We start from the raw sequence: 21,001 nt of genomic DNA, 5'->3' as shown, positions 1-21,001 counted from the left end.
AAATATACACATATATCTACAAACATTCTTTTTATAGAAAAAATAGACCTCCATGCATATATGTATTTATACACATAACACACATACCTTCATATATGTATAAACATGTATAAAGCACACATAAACATTAAGGGTTTTCTTTAATTTTGCAAATTCTATTATTTCTTTTGGGAAAAGTTTTTTTTTCTTGGTTTTTAAGAATTTGGGTTGTTACAAGCAGACTCGTAGTCCTTGACTCAGCCGATCTCCCCCAAAAATCTTACCAAGATCTCATCTACGTTATGCAGAGGTAAAGAAAATCCCCATACAGAAAATTCTTATAAATCATTTATGAATTGGTAACTACTTATTGGCATTCGAATAGGTCCTACAAGTGGTACGTAACGAAAGGTGGGATACACGATACGGCCAAACCAGATGCGATGACAGTACGTACACACTTTCCGGTAATAACACACTTCTAATGCTTGTATCTCACTATTTAGGACTAAGAGTCTTATTGAACTAACGAATACGTTGCGTTTTTATTTGAAGTGCCACAAGCAAGGTTTCGACACCGTTCTTTGTGAATATTATGTTTGCCAGTTTCTTAGGGTAAACGAGAGGTACACAACGAATCCCGAGGATGTAAGTCATCATTGTGCTTCCACATTCTTATTTGGTTCTATTTCCGTTGTCAGTAGTGTTTTAGCTCTTTTAGTTATGTTTTCATTTTAGGCACGGATGATCAAATGTACCCACAACTCACTCAAAGACGAAGATATCCAGAACATGGATGTAACATGTGTCGGTTCATCATGCACAAAATCATTCACAAGAGTGGCAGGTTCTTTGACCTCGAAGGTGAATTAGCTAGATATCCGAGGCTTTGTGAGTGGGAGATGAAAGAATATTCTGTTGAATATTTGGCTTGTGATGTAAATTGACTTATGATGTAAAAATATTGTACTTGTGAATATTATTATTTTTGTGTTAAATATTGGACTTGTGTTGATTCAAATACTGTTGCAATCTATGATGTTGAAATCTGTCTTGAAAATGTGTTGAAATCTAGAGGAAATAAAATATGTGCTCATTATTAATTTTTAAATGAAATACATACCACGGGTGGGTCCTTAAGTGAACCGCCTGTGAAAATCTATCTATCTATACGCAGACTCTAAAGTGTGTCGCCTGTTGAAATCTATACATACCCACTTAAGGAACCACCTATGGTATTGATTTTTCACAGGCAATTGCTTATGTGAACCGCCTGCGTAAATAGGTTTCCACATGTGGTTGTATTAAGGAATATCCTGTGGAAATAGATTTTCACAGACGGTCTATTTTGCGTCTATGAAAATCGTTCATTTTCACAGGCCTTCGATCATAGGCGGTTGCGCTAAACGCCTGTGAAAACCGGTTACAAACCGCCTCTGGAAATAGTTTCTGTTAGTGTTGGTAGTGATTTAGAGAGACACAAAACAGGTACACAATTAACGATAGAGTCAAACCAAGCATTTTTTTCTTTAAAAAAATAGAGACAAACTATGTAAGACACTACTTACAAACTCATCCGTTGTTATATGTGCATAGAGCTAATACAATATCTATTTCGAACTAGAGGAGTAGTGGATTAACTGTGCATATCACTACTACAAAACTAGGCTTATATGCTCACCCATCACTGTTGGTTCCTCATGGGCCAGGAGTGATGGGGCATCACTGCCAGTTCACTAGCCGTGCGGGAAGAATCAGCCATCATGGCTTATGAACCGGTAGTGATAAGGGTCATCAATGTCGACTTAAAGATTGAGCCGGTAGTGATGTACCCACACCTCATCACTGTCGGCTTAATCTACTGACCGACAGTGATATCACTACATCACTGCCGATGGATTATATGAGCTAGTAGTGATATTGTCCTGTTCCGCACCTTCTTCTACCTCGAGCTAATAGAGCCATTTTAGTACTCTCTTCCTCACAAAATCTCCTCTGGCAACAACCAGTTCATCCCTTCTCCCGCATTGATCCCCCCACCACTCAAGCTTATTTTGGTCAAGAAGGAGGTCTACATGAGCTTTCTCTAGCTATCTAAACAAAATCCCTTCTTTCCTCTCCATTTGCTCAATTGCCCTTTCTTCATTTTTTAGGACAAGTGAACTCTGGATTTTTTCCCCAACAGCAAGCAAACTTCTAGCAGGAGCCTCTTAAGCTCAAGTAAGATGAAATCCCCAAGGTTAATCCAATATTTAGCACTTAAACGCAAAATGCTACCTGAAAAACCAAAGTTGATATTATCCCTATAGAGACCTAGGCAAATCTTCAAAGTTGATCTTATCCCTATAGAGACCTAGGCAAATCTTCAAAGTTGATCCTAATGAACCATAGGAATAAATTTAGAAGTCTACAATATAGAAACTTTAGGTATGAGCATATTTTTTTAATGAATTATAAAAATTAGCCATGATATTTAGGTATGTAGCAAGATCCAATTGTATTTTTTATATTTTATCTAATTAGCAACCTCCAATATAGAAACTTTAGGTATGAGCGTATTTATTTTTCATTTTTCTTTAATGAGTCCTAGATAAGGGTTGAATAATAAAGAAAATTTTTAGGGATGGCACCAACAAATACTCATCGGAAGCGGACACGAAAGCATACAAAAGGCGGCTCCTCCAACCAGGGCCAATGGCCGGTAGGAGATGACGAGGTTATTTATTTCTTGGTGATCGCAAAATCTTCTAGATATTTTGAATTTGGATTTACAATAATGATATAATTGTATATGGACAGAAGATGGATGTAGGATGCTAGCCGTGTGAGCGCAGAGTACAAGAACGGTGTGGAGGGTTTCCTGGTAGCAGCCGTAGAGCACAAGTCAAATACACAGTCTCAATACATGTGTTGTCCATGCATTGATTATGAGAACAAGAAGCAGTTCTCCACAACCCAGCAGATACATTCCCACTTGATGCCAAGGGGCTTTATGTCTGGCTATACCCGTTAGACCGAGCATGGTGAAGCTGAGATCATACAGGAAGGGCAATACATTGGAAGAGAAGACGAATACATCGATATGCCGCCTGCCAGAGATATGTTGGCTAATGATGATCTAGATGAGATGTTGGCCGACGCCGACGTCGATGATCTAGAGCATGTTGTGCAATGGGGAGGGGAACTTCACCAATGAAAGAGAGTTTCAAAAGTTCCAGTGTATGGTAGAGGACATTAAAATACCGTTGTTCCCAAGCTGCGAGAAGGAGAACACAAAGTTACGTACCATGCTTTTACTACTGCAATTGAAGTCAAGCAACAGGTGGTCTGGTACAAGCTTCATAGAGTTGTTACTGTTCTTGAAGAAATTGCTCCCATGAACATTTGCACAGACGTCCGATACCGGAGGGCTACGCCATGATTGAAGTAGACGAGGTAGTTGACCAGTACCATCATGTTAAGGTGGATTACCCCTCAGAGGAGAGAACGAGCACACATTCATCGTGTGGGAGAAGGCCTATATAGTGTTTCCACCAGGGATAACTACCGAGAATCTCTACTCTCCACTACGCCCCGAGCCACCGTCTCCTCGAAGATCTCCCTCTCCTCATCTCCCAAAAGAAGTCCACCTCCTCAGCCATCGCCTTGAAGAAGTCCACCACTCAAGAAGCCAGCACCATCAACAGGCCGGCCATCAACTCGAAAAACAAGATCAAGTTCTGAAACATCCAAGCAGGTGACATCATCTAAGAAGCCGGTGGCATCTAAGGAGTTAGTGAAACCCAATGATGTCTATTCACTCACTGCTGAGGAAACCAAAAATATTGTGGATGGCAGTGTGACGACTCATTTCCATCCTCCACCGAAGCCTGTTGTACCTGAAGATACCATGAATTTTTTTATGAATATGGCCAAATCTAACAGACGGGGGCGGCTTCAAGTAAGCCGTCGAGTGACTACGAATGTATCAGTAAGAAGCAGGACAAGAGCAAATCAACTCCAATCGTTCAAGATGCTCTAAGTATTGGGGACTTCCTGGCTACTTCTAGACTATCAGTAGAAGAACTAGCATGGCTTACTGTGGGAGCGGATATTGCAAAGTTGGATGTTACATGGCCATTTGAGTTGACCAAACCTTTGGTCAAATCAGATATAGAAAGAAACCATACAAATCAAATGCGCCGATTACATTAGTGGTACTTCGATCAATCCAGGCAGGGTTTGTAGGCGTTCCCCATAAGACTTGAGCAAGATCATTGTCTTGGACTCACAAAAGAGAGCTTAGAACAACTTACCAAAATCTCATCGACATGCTAAACAGGTAAACTCGATCATTTCATCGTCTCAATGATTGCATCTAAGTTTAATTGGTATTCATATTCACGTACAGATACCGTAAAAAGAGTGTTATTCACTTTCCATTCAGGAAGGAGTATAATGTAAAAACTAACTTTCCGGTACGCACGAAATATTCATGTCTTGCATTTTCTACTGAATAAAAAGGTTCAATTCATTCCACTGATGAACCATTTCCTCTTCAAGTGTATGAGGCAGCCACCCGGCAAGAATCTCAACGCGTTTTATGTTCTAACTTTCATGCACGGATTCAGCCTAGACGAAGACACTATCAGGTTCAATGATCTTGAGGTATGAAATAACATATCAATGCATTCTTTTTTATTTGTACACATGTTCAAGGACTAATTCTTTCGATTCTTCAAACGCAACACTCCAAACTACGCACAAAAGAGTTACAATATGTAAAAATAAATGCCCTTCAAGAACAGATCATCGGGTTCTTCATTGAACTTGTTATCAACCCAAACGACGAGTTTCATGAACCGATCGTGTTGTCGACCAGTGACAAACCTTCAAATTACACCATACCTTCTAGTACAGAGTATGGGACAAGGAGGAAGTCTACTGGAGGGTTAGACAACTTACATATTGCCAAATGACACCATTTTAATGAAGGACATTAATTACTATGTATTAATATAGGATATGAATTACTACGTATTAATGAAGGCGTATTTCGGAGTTGGTACTGTCAGACGACTCTTCGATAGAATGGTCTTCCTATGATGATGCGAAGGAGGAGCAAGAAGCAGCCTTCTGTAAGCGTACCCAGGAGTAGGAGGACGAGAGGGTGGCCCATCAGTACGCTGTGGAGGAGGTCAAATGCTCAAACCATACTAGAGTTTAGGAGTCGGACTTTGATGTCTTTGACACGCTGGCAAGCCTGGAACTTAGGTGACGCTGCCGTCTATCAGGCGTCGCCGGGTCCTCTGCTCCACCACCATCGCCCCTCCCCTCCCCCCCCCCCCCCCGCGTCCCCGCACGTACAGACGCCATCAGCTGTCCGCACGGAGACGCAGTCCTCATTGCGGGAGAGATAGAGGAATATTAGACTGGCTCAACTCGATCGACTTTTCGGGGTGACCTATGATAACTATGATGTATATATATGTGATATGAATTACTATGTATTAATGAATGTGTCTTTATTATTGATTTACATTACATATATCTCAATGTATGCATGTATTGAGTGAGAGAAATAGAGAGATCGAGGAGAGAGAGGATAGAGAGGGAGGATAGGGCCGGAGTAGAAGGGGGAGGTACAACATTGCCAGCTGAAATCACCAGCCGACACTGATACTCATGGCATCACTACCGGCCGGATCCTTCAGTTGACAGTGATAATCCTTTCACTATTGGTCCACGGAGCTGGGGACTATCACTGCCTATTACCCACTGCCGGCTCTAAAACTGGTAGTCAAGGAAGTTTATGTAGTAGTGTGTTGTATAAGCTACCTGCATGGTTAGTTTGACAAAAAAAAAAATCTTTCGTAATATGGTAATTATGACAACCAAATTTAATTGTTACCGGCTGAACTATAACAAATACTTTTACATGAAAAAATAGTTCGACTGTAACCTATAGCAGGTGTTCAACGTCTATATTATATTGTTAACATTCGCCAGAAAGATTCCATTTTAATTGTTAGTTTCCCAATGATGTTCCTGTATATGTGCTGTCCAAATGCAGTGTGTCTATCTCTAGAAGTTATGTGACTTAATAATCAGGTGCAACTCTTTTATGTTCTCAAGTGAAGTATCACAGCCTCACGTCGTGGTATTTAATAATTGGTTCTATGAAACTAAAGACAAATACATGATCAGGTAACCCATCGTTTAGTTTGTTACAGGTCATAAGTATTATATAAGACGTATATTTGCTGAAAACATGTTTGACTAGATACAAAATAAAAAATTGAACTCTAAGCATTGATTGTTTTTATAGTATAGTATAGTCACTAAAAAATCGTGATCACATGATCATATTAATTATTTTGATATACAAATCGAGTAATAGATCATAGATCATTACAGCAGCAGAAGAAGAGTTGCAAAAGTCCTGCCCAACGCCGCAAACGTTGGTGAGGAAATAGTGGATCACGTTTGAAGTCGAATGTCTCTTCCTCGAGTGATGACATCCTCTCATGAAAGTAGTTGACTGTCCTAGAAGAAGCCTTGCGTCCTCCTTGAGCAGCCAATCAACGCCACATTGTTGTTATCCACACATCTAGGGATGAAACACCATGAGACGATGTGCTAGCGCCGATAAGCATGACTAGGGTTTTGTGGGAGGTCGGGTGGGGGCAGCGACAAGGGTTGCCCTTCTTTAAATAGAGCCCTACTAATGGACGCCACGTTAGAAATGTATTAGAATCTAAGCCATTCATGTGGATCATTATCTGAATAAATGCATGTGTGGATCCAATCTGAACAAAATGTTCAGACCTGTTAAGTATGTGCTCTGTAGGTTATGTGTAAATGGGCATGACTCAAAAACTCTTTTCAATCTAGAAACAGTCCCTAGCGTAACGCAATGACTCCTGAATGCACATGAAGATCATATTTAACCAATCTTCATTATGTAAAAAAAATATACAAATCATTTTTTCTCATGATATCAATAAACCTCAAGGCGAGATATATGCCATATATCCTTTGATAGCTCGACCATTCACTTAATCTTATCGTAGATTAGTAAACGCATAGTTGACTCAATCATGTCGGCACGGGCATGTACTTTTTTAATCCATAAAAACATCAAGGGACCCATGAATATCTCTATAATTGTATAGGAGGACCAAATTTCATCTTGATCTCGCATATCCCACTACATATTTCATACCATACCCGAAAAAAGCCACCTTTATGGCTAAACTCTATGGATTAGCATTTGGCGGCCCACAAAAATGAGGATATTCTGGTCACACACTTCTTTTGGCCAAAGATGAGACGTGATGACACACTGCATTACTTGCAATAAAGATAAGTCTTGCTTAAATCTACATGGTCTTTATATGCCTCTTTCTGTTATTTTAGGAGAATATCTCTATGGGCTTTGTTTAAGGACTGCCTAGGACAAAAGGGGCTATTATTTTTATTGTTTAGGATACAATTTCTAAAATGGCACATTTATATTCTACATAAGAGAGCGATGATGATGCTACAAAGATTGCCGATTGTTTTTTAGGGAGATTGTAGGCCTACTTGCATTGTCAAACACCATTATTTCATCGTGATATGAAATGTTTGAGCCACTTTGATGGTTGCTATGAAATAAATTAGGGATGAAGTTTCTTTTCTCTACCATGTAATCCCCAAACTAAAGTCATCAACCGCACATTACCAGCTATGTAGAGAGCCATTTTCAAGAAGAATTCGAAGATGTCAGAAGAGTATTTACCTCATGTAGAATTTAGAGTCTACTTGTATCAGATTGTTGCACTCTACCACTAAGGCAAGTCCATTTCAGGTACTATATGGGTTTAATCCTTGTGTTCATATTGATCTTTTACCCTTGCATACTACTATATAAGTTAATTTGGATGCTAAGAAGTGTGCTGAATTGGTTATGAAAATGCATGAAACATCTAAAGAAAACATAGAAATGATGTCTAAAAAGTGTATAATTGTTGTTAGCCATGGTAGAAAGCATTTATCATTTTAACCTGGTGATCTTGTTTGGTTGTACTTGAGAAAGAAGAGTTCCAGAATTGATAAAGTATAAATTGATGTCTCAAGCTAATGGTCCTTTTAAAATTCTTGAGAAGATTAATGATAATACATACAAGCTTCCATTGCATGAAAATTTCTAGGTTATTCCCACATTTGACCTTTTAAATTTAAAGCCATGTGTAGGAGAAGAAGAGCTTGCATTAAGGACAAAGCCAATTCAAGAGGGGGAGAATGATGAGGACACATCACTCCTATGGGTACACACACCACCAACAATCCTCCGATTGCTGAAATAATACAAGGTCGATAACATGAGAGTGTGCACACAAATCAAATCTTGAGGTGAGCATGCTCCACGTAGTTCATAATTATTTTGTTAAGGTTGGGATGATCCTAAATCCTTGTAATGTTTTATTACTTAGAATATAGGAGAGCACTGCCAAAAGTGCATCTTAGCTTGTTGGCACATTTTAGACAGACAACAAATCTTGCCTACCACCTCTACACCATGTTGACGCACTTCCCAAAGGGAGGTGCCATGTCCCCATGACCGTAACTCCACTTGAACGCCACCCTTCAATGTCCAAGGTAAGTCAGACCCATTCGTCCACAGTTTCGACTCCAAATCCATTTTAGAGTCAGCAGATGGCCCCACTTTGAAAAGATCCTAATCCTCACATCTGAAGTCCAATTGAAGAATGTTTGTACTTGCTGGAAAGCTTACTATGAGATCTTTCTAGCGGATCTGCTCCCACTACCAGATTCATTATATACATGTTGCAATCATCCGAATGAGGTATTGTATCTAACTTGGGGGTTGTAATCATATTGGAGACCAATCCCATGTTGTGTACGCCCGTCCTGGCAGCACACAACCCTAGGAAGAGCCATACGTGCCCGCTCTCTCCCTCTATCTCATATATTCAGTAGCCGCCGCCCTTAGACAATTTGTTTTTGCTTGACAAAGTTTCAACCTTCCTAATGTGTACATCTTGTGTCGACTAGATCAACTACAAGATTTGTGGAACCCAAGCTTTGTTTTTCTTCATCCATACTTGCAATGTTTCAGATCATGTTGTTTTACGTTCTTGCATGTGTTTTCTATTTGCATGCATAGATAAGTCTTCTTAGCGAGGTCAATTGGGATTTCACGCATGGTTGATAACCACTCGTGCCCGTGGTGTAATCATTGAGAGGAGTTGGTTCGGTTATGATCGAAAACCTTGGTTCTCCAATATCTAGTCTCCATAGTCGACGTATCATACTTTAGTAGAGATACACTGCCTTGTTTCAAAAAAAATTTGATTGGCAATTAGTTAAATTATATGCATTTCAAAGCAATTTTAATATAAAAAATTTTAGTATAAAAAATTGTTTCAATAAATTTGTATTTCAAAGCAATTTTAATATGATGTTGAGTTTATAACAATTGAAAGATATTATAAGAGAAATCAACTATCAAAGTTTACTTTTGATTATTTTTTCAAATAAAATACGTTTTATATTCTTGAACAGAGGCAGTAATATTCAACTCTAGATTTTTAAGTTGTGTTACTTCAGTGCAACATGTTGCAAACCTAACACAGGATAATCGGTTAGAGTAAATTTCAGGAAATCCCACCTTTTGTGGCCACTTGTTTCTGTCCATTTGTTTCTTCACCCCGCCCAACCAAATAACGAGTTTTCATACATTTGGGTCCCATTTGCAGGCAGATGGGCTTCACGCTAGCTATCGACGAGGGCGCACACATGCCTGCGTGGAGTGACACGTCCGCATGCAAAACATGACAAAAAGAAAATCTCTTTTTTTGGTTTAGGTTGTGAGTGGGGTTTCCTGGAACAATACCAAGGAATACCAATGTCATGTGATATGTGCTATAAAAGACCCTTCAATTTACTGCAATTAGATCACAAGAGAAAGGGTTTTAAAGTTACACACTGGTATTATGATCAAAGAAAACCAATATGGACTTCATGACGAGCATCTTGGACATGTATTTGAAAAAAGAATTGACATGTTTTTCGAACAAATCATGACACTCAGCAAAGGGGCTTTTGCCATTAACTTGCTCTAAGAAACGAAATCTTGTGTAGAACTCAGAAGAGATCAGGTTGAGCGGATTCTGGAGTGCAACAAGCAAGCCAGTCATCTCTATTTGTAAAGGAGACGCCGTAGATAGTCCATTAACCTTCTAGGACATTAAGAAACCACTCATGTTCTTCAGAGACAGTAATCACTCAAATTTTGTTGATTCTTTTGCAGAATATCAATTCCATGATATGCAGACCTGCTGATTTCTGTTCAGAACCATATTTTCTAAAACTGTAAATGAGGAAGTCTTGAACAAGGATTGGAATGTTTAATTTTGAAGCAATTACAATTAAGTAAAAAGGGTGTCTGGAAATGCTTGCTTGATACATACTAGTGTGGAAAGCTTCTAATCAAGACAAACTTTACAAGTCCGCGGCTTCAGCCCTGAGGTCTTCTAGGATGTTTTCCACTGCAATTCCAATTGAATGCGGCCATTTTTTGAGTCAATTAAATGGTATTTCTCATTGATCCTCCTGTTGTTTATAACATCAGCGAGACTGATGACAACATAGCCAAGATTTTCCTGAAAACATACAACACAGAAAGCAATAAGATCAGTAGCAGAGGATGAAATGTAAAGCCATTAGTCTGTGTTATGCATATGGTAGGGTACGGCCTGGTGAACAAGGGTACACACTCGCCCTAATTGAAGCTTAAGTGATTAAAGTTGGCGCCTTTTTTATATATGATGAATGATATCCTGTTTCATTTTCACATTGGCTCATTCCTGAGTTAATAGCTTGCATAAATACCAACAAAAATTAACTCAACTAAACAAAGAATCAAAGTAGGAAGCATGGTTGATCCCGATCCTGAACAGACCCATAAACAAGAGCCAACAAGCATTTACAAATTGTTAAATGAGTTCGTCCTTTTTTTCCTTAAGTAATAGTTACCATTATGCTATGTATAGTTTTTTAGACCCCATTATGACTGCGAGTATTGTTCACTTTAGGCCCCATATTTTGTATAGTTTTTTAGAGAACACATTTTGTATGGGTTTCAAACATGGTACCAATCTCTATATGGGTAAACAGATAGCAATTAGGATCTTCCTGACAATAGAATATATTTGAACTGATTTACTTATAGTAGGACAAAAATCCTGCAAATTCAGGAATTGTGTATGTACTATATAGACATTCTTTTAAAAGATGAATTAACTATGCCTGCAGCGACTTTCTTACACAGTTTGGCAACTTAAGAAAAGTACAACTATGTTTAAGCTGCTCACACAAATTGTCAAGCTTTCCGTTGTAAATCAGACCTGCACTGGCTTTCTTATGTAGCAGGCAATGTGTGAAAATAACGGATATGATTATGTTTAGGTTGTTGCTCGGTTCTTTTTACTATAATGTGTGTGCAAGACAGAGCTAGTGTCATGGATCAAGGCTTACAGAAGGAAGAGAAATTGGAAAGCCAAATAATCTCATAGTTACATTGAAAAACAGATGCTCAGGAAGGAATTTTTTTAACAATATTATTTTATTGGAAAATTACAAAAATAATAACCAAAATCAAAAAATTGCAAGAATAGGTACCTGTCGGCACGTGAAATACCGACAAGGAACATGTCGGTATTCCGCATGCTGACAGCTAGATCCAAGGGCCTGTCGACATGCAGAATGCCAACAGGTTGTAAACCCAGCTAAAGAGGTATGCCATGTAGAATGTTCATACAGTGTATCTGCCTATCAACATTTCGCGTACCAACAGGTGACGCGTCATGACCTGTCGGCACTTTATAAAATCCACGGCTGTCGATTCCTCTCCCACGCACGACCGTAAACATCGTGGGCGGCGGCCAATGAGCGAGTGACGCGGGGCGACGTGCGACGATGGACGGAAGCATCCGGCAGGCGGCGACGACCGGCAAGAGCAGCGGCAACCGACGAGCAGCGATAGCCGGTAAGGGTTTTTTTCTTTTCTTTTTTTTTTTGAAATACTTAGAATTAGTTAGAAATTTATGAGTATTTAGAAAGTAGATGTAGTTAGAAAAATTATGAATACTTAGAAAATTAGAAAAATTTAGGAGTAGTTAGAATAGAGTAGAGAATATTAGTCTACAATAGAAAAGTTATGATAGGAAATTTAGAATAGAGTAGATCTAATTCAGAAATTTGCAATAGTTAGAAAAATGAGTATAGTTAGGTAGAAAATTTAGTAAAGTTTGAGGTAGTTCGGCAATGTAGAGTATTTAGAAAAGTTTGAATATTTAGATAATTTAATGTTAGAAATAATTAGAAAATAGTTAGAGAAATGTCGAGTAGAGTAGATAATTTAGGAGAATAAGGATATGAAATTTAGAGTAGAGTAGGTATGATTCGAAAATTAGCTATATATAGAAAATATAATTTAGTTAGTTAGGAAATGTAGAGTAGTTGGAAAAGTTCAAATATTTAGGTAATGTAGAGTTAAAATATGTTACCTAATATGATTTGAAAATTTGATATTATTAGATGTATATATTTTTTGTCGTAGGAATTGTATATTTGAATTGTTGTGGATTTCCGTAGTATTGTATTTAAAATGGAAGGAGAAAAATATGATCACTGCCGTTAGTAGCAATTATGGAGGGAGTCACTCATGGAATGCAGCAGTATCTCCGAGAGCGTTACAGTAAGACCGCGCTATATATAGCCAATACGCAAAGGGTGTATACGGCGAAGATAACATCTTACATGGAAGAGAAACACGAGAAGGGCCAGTCACATAGAGTTCATATTGTTGGTAACCGTCAGCACGCCTTTGAGGTGATGTTGCGTGACAAGGACGGAATGGGTATCGGAAGAGAGGAAATTACAATGGAATGCAGGTTGTGGCCAGAGGATAAGTGCGAGTGCACTTACAACAAGCTATCATTGTTGCACTTGTCTTGCTCTCATGTGCTAGCTTGCTGCGTGAGGTATTTCCCTCAACAGTACCTCACATCCACTAACCCCGAGGTATGAAGGGACAAGCGGATGCAGAAAGAACTAGCTCTAGCCCAGCATCATAGTCAGTATATCCTAATATAGCTTCTCACCATTAAGGAGGCTCTCAGTGGTGACCATGAGAGATGATGACGAAGCTTGATGGCAATAGCGTAATCTAGAGGAAACTGCGTGGTTGACAGGTACGCTGAAGGAGGGAGTCCATGACCCCCTCAACGGTTTACCGCGACGAGACCTGACAGAGTCAATGCGCTCCAGGGCCTATGCGGAGTAAGCCCTTCAACTCCTTTGATGGCGAGTCCTTTGACCGCTTGCACTGTCATGGTGGAGGTTGCGTGTGGCATCGAGGTATTCTCCTCGTTTTTTGGCCCAAGTAATGGATGGCGTGCGGTAATGGCAATGCGTGACAGGGTGATGCGAAGGTTCACCTGGGGTCTTGTGCCCACGACCCTCGCATGCGCCGAAAGAGGCCTGAACTATAAATGCGACAAGACGTGCGTGCAAAAAACCAGGGAGCCACCGCAAGATGTCGCTACGTGGATGTGGATCGAACTGGACGTGGCCACGGGCCCCCTACGGGAGTAATTGGGAGTGCTGCAAAACTACGCTCGTGACGATTCCATTTTCCTCCCCTGGCGTGCGCAAGCAATTGGCCTGGCTATAAAACCCGGGGTTCACCCAGTTGATCCTTCACCTCTGTGTAAGGGATCGCCTCTTCTTGGTTTCAGTATGGCGTCCTCTTCCTCCTCATCGTCGGAGATGACAATGATTTCGATTGGCTCGTTGCTTCGGACACCAGCGCCGGTTTCGCCTGCTGTGGTGCCTCCGGAATCAAGCGGTCCCGTGGGCATGCTTGCAAGGTTGGAGGCAATACTTGCAAGGTTAGAGCCGACGGCCATCGTGCTTTCATCCTTGCAGAGAGAGCCCACTCTAGAAAACAGAGCCTCCTTTAGAAAAGAGACTCAAGCTTGAAGAAGAATTGGAAAGAAAGAAATACAGATATGTTTATCACCAAGAGATTCGTCCTTAGTTTGATGACCATGGGTCTGTATTTATAGTATCATTCAGGGTGTAAGTATACAAATGTATCTTTACAGAGATAATGATGCAAGTTACCGCTATGCTACAGGGACTTGAGGCTAGTCGAATTACGCAACCTAGGTTCAGACAAAATACATTTACCTCTAACTAAAAGATATTATCTACTATAGCAAATACAGCGATATAAGTGACCCAGAGGGTGCGATACTCGGCCGATCGTCAATTGCAGCTCAACGCCGCACTGCCCCGAATGTCAGGATGACCTCCACTTACACTAGGATGTTAGGATGGTCATCACTTGCATGGATATTAAATGTCGATCACATCCTTGTAGGCGAAGGACGTCTGGTAGGCCCCCTCTGGCTGATTTTTCTCCAAGGCCTGATGACCCACTCTCTGGGCTTCGAAGAACCCAGGCTCCGAAGAACTGGGGCTCCGAGAGGTTAGGGCTCTGAAAAGCTTCAAAGCCTAGAGACCCGGAAGGCCTTTAGGGATCTGAGATTCCCAGGCATAGGCTAACAGGGCCAGGAACGTTGAGGGTCCTTAAAGACGGCCCTAACAATCCCTTTCGAAGACCAGCAACTTCCCCTGTCTTGAGAGGTAGTGGTTGGAGGGTTTCACGGTCTTCGAAAGCCAGACTTCCGGCTGAGGATCCAGAGGCCAGGGCTCCGGAGCTCTTGATGATGATCCTTTAGTAATGTATACAGGCTGATGTATTTCCTCCCAACAATTATTATTTCTCTCACACTTGATGTGTACTTTCTAACACATTAATACCTCATTTAGATCTAACGATATCATAATCCACCACAACGCCAAACTGAGGCTAAGCCTTCCGAGGCAACTAATCAACTACGTGTTGCTCAAGGAGAATCTGACTCTAAACCAAAAGCCAGATTGAACTTAGTCAAAAAATGGATAGGAACCATCAGTTCTAAAAAAATCTAAAGAACCAACTTATGATCTTCATTAGAGCTCTTCAATTTTTCATGAAATTATTTGTTCTATTACTATTTCTGTATTTCATGTACCAAAATCAGAAGATACGATAACTCAGATCTAGCAGAATTTCAAGTTAGTTATAGGTAAAATCTGGGCCTTGTTGAGAAATTCATGAAGATGAGGGCTGCAACTACCAGCTAGTTCCCAGTGGTCCTACTCATTGCTCATGAGTAATGTAACTAGCATTGTCTTAAGAGGAAGCTATCCTCGAATAAATGAGTTAATGGAAATAACATTATATCTTATTTTGCGGTTACATTCCTGTAGCTGCTGCTACCATGCAGACTTGATGCATCTACCTAGCAATAGTATTTAATATTTACACATTAACTATGACAACTTGTGCAAAATTCCAAATTACAATTATCTTCATCGCAATAACAACATGAATGGAGAAGGACAAAACCAGTACCTTGGAATGTATGCCAAGACTTGATGGCCTGCTAATGACTTCAACTTGCATTTTATCATTTATAGGTGGCTCCTCACACACGAACTCAAATTGTTCTTCCCAACGCGGATCTCTATTCTTTTTAATATGCTGCACACATCAGATCAAGATGAAGGACTACATCTGTAACATGGTGACCACAACTACAAAGTATTGGAAGTATTTTTATAGTAAAATGTCCTAAACCAAACAGTAAATCATCCATTACGGAGATTTAAGTGTTCATTTCAATATTTAAAAATGTTTTACATACCTTTGTCTTCTTTTCCTCACCCCTAAATAGAATTCTTACATACGGATTGGTGTGGTGCTTTCCTTCAACATCCTGTGCTTCGTGGACAATAACAACCAGCAAACCACCACCTTCGGGTGTGCCATCAGGAGCTTTTTCAATGACACCGGACTCGTCACTCATATCAACATCAGAATCACCTTCCTTGAAAGGCTTATATGTTACATCAACAGTAAGCTGCCCCCGGAACTTCTCATTTGCTGGGTCATTTGCATCCATAGTCTTGAGCAGGTTAAGTGTAATAGATTTTGTCTCCTCAGGCGTAAGGTCTTTTAGCGGGATAACATTCATTCCAATCCTGTCATGCTTCCCAACCTGAGAACGAAAGATATAGGTAGGAACAAATTAGGCTGATGTAATCAGCGGAGGTAGAATATATGAGCCCATTGATCGTTACCTGCTCCCAATCGTACACCGTAAGCTCCAGAGCCTGAGATTCTGGGTCTTTGACAACTAATGTGAATTCCTCATTCCATTCAGGGTTCAGGTTGCTTCGCTTCACTGAAGTTTTCTTTGATGGAAGTTTTTCCTCTGTTAGCTTTAACTTCACATACGGATCCGATTTGCCCATCAAGTCTTTCTTGGTGAGTTTAACAGCCCGTAGCACATTAACATGCAGAATTCCGACAGGTTTCATTTGTGCTCTTCATGCAACATGTTGCAAAAATGATAGTAAATTAACCAACTGAAAGTGAGCATAGTCTAACCAAAAGGATAAGTTGTAGTATGGCCTTACTTTGCAGGATCCATGATTTGCACCTCGAGTACTTTAGGCCACAAGTACATATTTGCTACCTGAGCCTTGATAGTTTCCTGCAGGATCCATGCATGATGTAAGTTAGTTTGGATAGAAGAGATTTAGACTGGTAATGTATTGGTGGAAAGATTTGGGATACTGGATTAGATGTTGATCTGGAAACAAATTAGGTAATAAGAAAACATCGAGCAGTATGCTATAAATTCATGAAATCTAGAAAAGTCTTTCGAAGGATGTAAAGAAATATTATCCTCAAAATTGGATGAAATAACAAGCTCTCTTAATGCAGAAACAACCTGAACAAATACATAAAGGCCTGGAATTGCCATGAGATCTGCTCCAAGGAGTTTCAGACCAAAGTCAACATGTGGCTGCAAAAGGTGGGCAACATAAGTTGGCTATTACAGAAGTGCCAAAAATAAATATGTGCTTCAGAATTTACCTTCTCCATGAGTGAAACGAGTATTTTGGCAAAACATGGAAAGCTTGGAACCAGTGGCTTCAATGTTATGCGTGGTAGAGCAAATACTTGCAAATCAATTACCTGTAATAGTAGACTTGATAAAGGATAAGTATAATCTGACAATGAAGATTAGTATCTTCAAATCAGCTTGATCCCACCAAGATAAATGGTTGCAGCATGCATATGTACTTATCTTGATCTAATTTAACCAACACATATGTTCCTGAGTAATATTACTGTACCTGTGCAGTTACTTTTAGCCCATATGCTTTGACTACAACAGTGATATTAGGATTGCCAGCCCACTTTATCGACGGTTCCATTATAAGTTCTTGTTCGTCAGTGGTGTAGACCTTCATCCCTGCATTGGAGTTAGGAAAAATGTTATATCAGCTCATTGTCAAGCAACCAATGGTCTACACTAGCATCTAGTTTTAGTGGCAGAAATATAAACCAAAATAATTGGGTAATATTCAAAGGTATTAATAAAATGTGCCAACTATCAGATACCAGGAATTATGGCACAGGATAGCATAAACATGTCCAAGGTAATCAAACATTGTGAAATGACTGGATCATTGGAAGATGTCAGTGAACAATTCAGATATTTTCTTGGAAGTTATCTTTCAAACACCATGGCCCAATTTATGATGACCTATCGATGTATGTAATAGTTGTCGGATTAGTCCATGTAGAAAGCTTGATGGGTTTGGACAGCATACAAATCGGGAAACAAACGTAACAGCTCCAAGTAAATCCTGTTGAGCTGCATGCACCAACCAATTCACCCAAAAGCCTAAGTTGATAAGGAAATATGGGCAATTCACTTATACTTCAACAATCGCCTCACGTGGAGGTTCCCTCAAGCCTTAGATGTGGAAATAGGAGTCGGCTGCAATTTTTTGTTTAATTGCGTCCGCCCGGACTCGAACTCGAGACCTCTGGCTCTAATATCATAAAATATAAACCAAAATAATTGGGTAATGTTCGAAGGTGTTAATAAAATGTGCCAACTATCAGATACCAGGAATATGGCTTAGGATAGCATAAACATGTCCAAGGTAATCAAACATTGTGAAATGACTGGATCATTGGAAGATGTCAGTGAACAATTCAGATATTTTCTTGGAAGTTATCTTTCAAACACCATGGCCCAATTTATGGTGGCCTACCGGTGTATGTAATAGTTGTCAGATTAGTCCATGCAGAAAGCTTGATGGGTTTGGGGCAAAAAAAACGTAGCAGCTCCAGGTAAATCCTATTGAGCTGCATGCACCGACCAATTCACTCAAAAGCCTAAGCTCATAGAGAAAGATGAGTAATTCACCTATACTTCAACACTATCCCTCACGTGGAGGCTCCCTCAAGCCTCAGGCGTGGAAATAGGAGTCGGCTGCAATTTTTTGTTTAATTGCACCCGTCAGGACTCCAACTCGAGACCTCTGGCTGTGATATCATATTGGGCTGCATGCACTAACCAATTCAACCAAAAGACTAAGCTGATGAGAAAAGGTGAACAATTCACTTATACTTCAACAAATCCTTTTGGCGGAAGTGAGAATGAACAAATATGCAAGTTGCTATGCATGCACATGTATGTGGCACAAGCGTGCCATAAGTCTTTAGCGAATTTTGAACCCTGGGTCATGAAATAGATCCTTTAGGTCTTGCCCATTTTGCATTCTTTTTTTTTGGGACAGAAGATTCTGTATCATGCTAAACTCTCAACACGACTGTGTATTTAGGCATATCAAAGCAGGCTCGAATGTACAAATGTATTTTGTTAACAAGATGATGGTAACTTCACTCTTCTTCCAAAGGTCATTTGATCTGGCAAATGACTCATGACATTCCAGCAAACTCTTTTGATAGAAAGTGCTACTATATGAAAAGTATTTCATTGGAATTAAACTGTACAGAAGGTACTTCACTGAAATTAACTTCTAATAATATTCATTGTAATGATATTTTCAGATAATACCGTACCTTGAAATGTTGGTGGTAATGAGCCTAATGTTAATGTCTCAAATTCAACTGAATCGATCGTATACTTTGCTGAGTTCTCAGCAATAATTGGTGTAGCGATTTCCTTTGCAGTTTTACATATTGCCTGTGAAAGAAGATATTTGAAAATAAAGCATAAAATACTTGCACAAAGAATATTACACACATTTTGAGAACACTGAACATAACACATACCTTGTCAAGATAAGGCCACATAGTCTCGACAAACTTGTTCAGCCAGTCAATCTTTGTTAAAGAAAGAAAGGCAGTATTGTTATGTTCTAGCAGTCAAATATAACTGGCACGGCAGAGCATAAAAGTTTGACTGAGAGGATAAGCATACCCGATCAAAGTCTGGACTTTTGACCCAATGGGGAATCTCAGGAAGCATGCCTTCCAATGATTTTGTATCGAGTTCAACAAGTGGCCTAATTACAGGGTGCTGCGGAACACCATTAAAGCATGAGATGTTAGGTTAGGTGTGGTAGTATAAACAAGACTACATGACCAATGAGGAGCCAAAGTGATGTATGTGAGGGATTGTTCAATCAACTTTTTCACCTCCAAGTAAATATCAGATGCAGCATTCTATTGAGTGGGCTTATGCAGAACTCACATACAGGCTATCTATTTATATACCAACCTTTTCCAGTAAAAGATAAATTGTAATGGTGCATAGTGCACACCCCTGAAATTATGAGATGAAGAACACTGGCTCATGCAAGCATAGAAGAAACACCTAATTTGCATCAATAGTTGTGGTCCCCAAAAATTAATATTCATATGGCCATCAATCAACTAATACAATGTCAGCTCGAACAATACTCAATCTGAAATGGGAAACAAGAATAGAGCACCATTGAAAAGCTACAGTTTGATCTAGTACAAAACATTATACATGAAACTGTCATGAACATGAGCGTCTAACGAGACTACCATCCCAACACAAGCGAATCCCAACAGCACTAAATAAGACCACCATCCTCTCATAGGTCAACACATCTAACTCTGATTAAAATAGGCCGGGAAACAACATAACCGAACAACTGGACTATGAACCCCAGGCATGCTCAGCACTTCACGATTTCAGCCCGAAAACACCCAAAATCACCTCGATTTTTGTCTCGCGTTTCAGTCATTGCTCTTAACGTCCTACAGGCTACTGAAAGAAGAGGAGACGAGACGCCGAAACCAAACAGAAACATCAGGGGAGGAGGCATATCGTACCTTCACATCGGTGGGCTGGAAATAGATGAACAGGTAGTACCCAATCACAAGCCCCAGGGTGATCCCCACCCCAAACCCAAAGAAACCAAGCACGGTGCTGAAAACCCCCATCTCCGCTCCTCAAACCCCTAGAATGCGAGCAGCCAAGAACGAAAGAAAGAAGCAGCACCAGAACCAAGATTCACCCCAAATCACATGAGGAGACAAGGACCAAGAAACAGTGCAATGCCAACGGAGGAAGCGGATGAGATCTGGGACTGGGAGAGAGGTTGGAGGAGGATGCAGTAACAACCAAGATGGCATCAATTACATTCCCTAGTGGTAGGGAAGGGGAAGGAGAGCCATTATCATCCTAATAATGGTGCGCTGCTGGTGGTTACTGCCAGGCCAAAGGTAGAAGGGAGGAACGGGAAGGAAATCAACAGCACGGATGCAAGCACATCGAGGAGGGAGTTCCTTGTTGGCGGTGTCGGCAGTGGAGCACGTTGAGGGCAACACCTCCGTCCATAACGGCCACAAAGATTAGGCTAATTTCTTTTTCATTTTTCTAGGATCCGAGTCCTGTCTCTTTCCACAAACTTTCTGTGATCTTTTTTCTTGGATGCTTTTGGGAGACCACCAGGAGTTTTTGATCTTGTTTACTGTCTGGACAAATATCCTTTTTGATGATCCTCTAGTACTATAAAATTTGGTGTCTTGAGTGGAAAAATCTCGTGAGTCATCTCC

At 40.1% G+C, this 21,001-nt stretch overlaps 1 protein-coding gene across 1 annotated transcript; it reads right to left on the bottom strand.

Annotated features, from left to right (window-relative positions):
- Positions 1-10,244: 10,244 nt before the first annotated feature.
- On the bottom strand, positions 10,245-20,795 carry LOC133922172 (synaptotagmin-2-like). Its single transcript, XM_062367383.1, has 12 exons — positions 20,276-20,795; positions 19,392-19,490; positions 19,244-19,294; positions 19,031-19,154; positions 17,287-17,405; positions 17,024-17,125; positions 16,878-16,952; positions 16,561-16,637; positions 16,222-16,468; positions 15,786-16,139; positions 15,494-15,622; positions 10,245-10,628 (listed from the first exon to the last, which is right to left on the bottom strand). Exons 1-12 carry the CDS (start codon positions 20,384-20,386, stop codon positions 10,500-10,502), a joined length of 1,617 nt encoding a protein of 538 aa, XP_062223367.1. The 5' UTR covers positions 20,387-20,795; the 3' UTR covers positions 10,245-10,499.
- Between the last annotated feature and the right edge of the window lie 206 nt (positions 20,796-21,001).

The sequence above is a fragment of the Phragmites australis genome, chromosome 6, assembly GCF_958298935.1.
Source record: "Phragmites australis chromosome 6, lpPhrAust1.1, whole genome shotgun sequence".
Classification (NCBI taxonomy): domain Eukaryota; kingdom Viridiplantae; phylum Streptophyta; class Magnoliopsida; order Poales; family Poaceae; genus Phragmites; species Phragmites australis.
Note: the sequence above shows the minus strand (reverse complement) of the source record. Positions and strands in the feature narration are given on the sequence as shown.

Coding starts and splice junctions, on each gene's coding strand:
- LOC133922172 (XM_062367383.1), bottom strand. CDS start 20,386: ATGGGGGTTTTCAGCACCGTGCTTGGTTTCTTTGGGTTTGGGGTGGGG. Junction 19,295..19,391: donor AAAGTCCAGACTTTGATCGG/GTATGCTTATCC, acceptor TCTTTAACAAAG/ATTGACTGGCTGAACAAGTT. Junction 15,623..15,785: donor GTGAGGAAAAGAAGACAAAG/GTATGTAAAACA, acceptor TGATGTGTGCAG/CATATTAAAAAGAATAGAGA.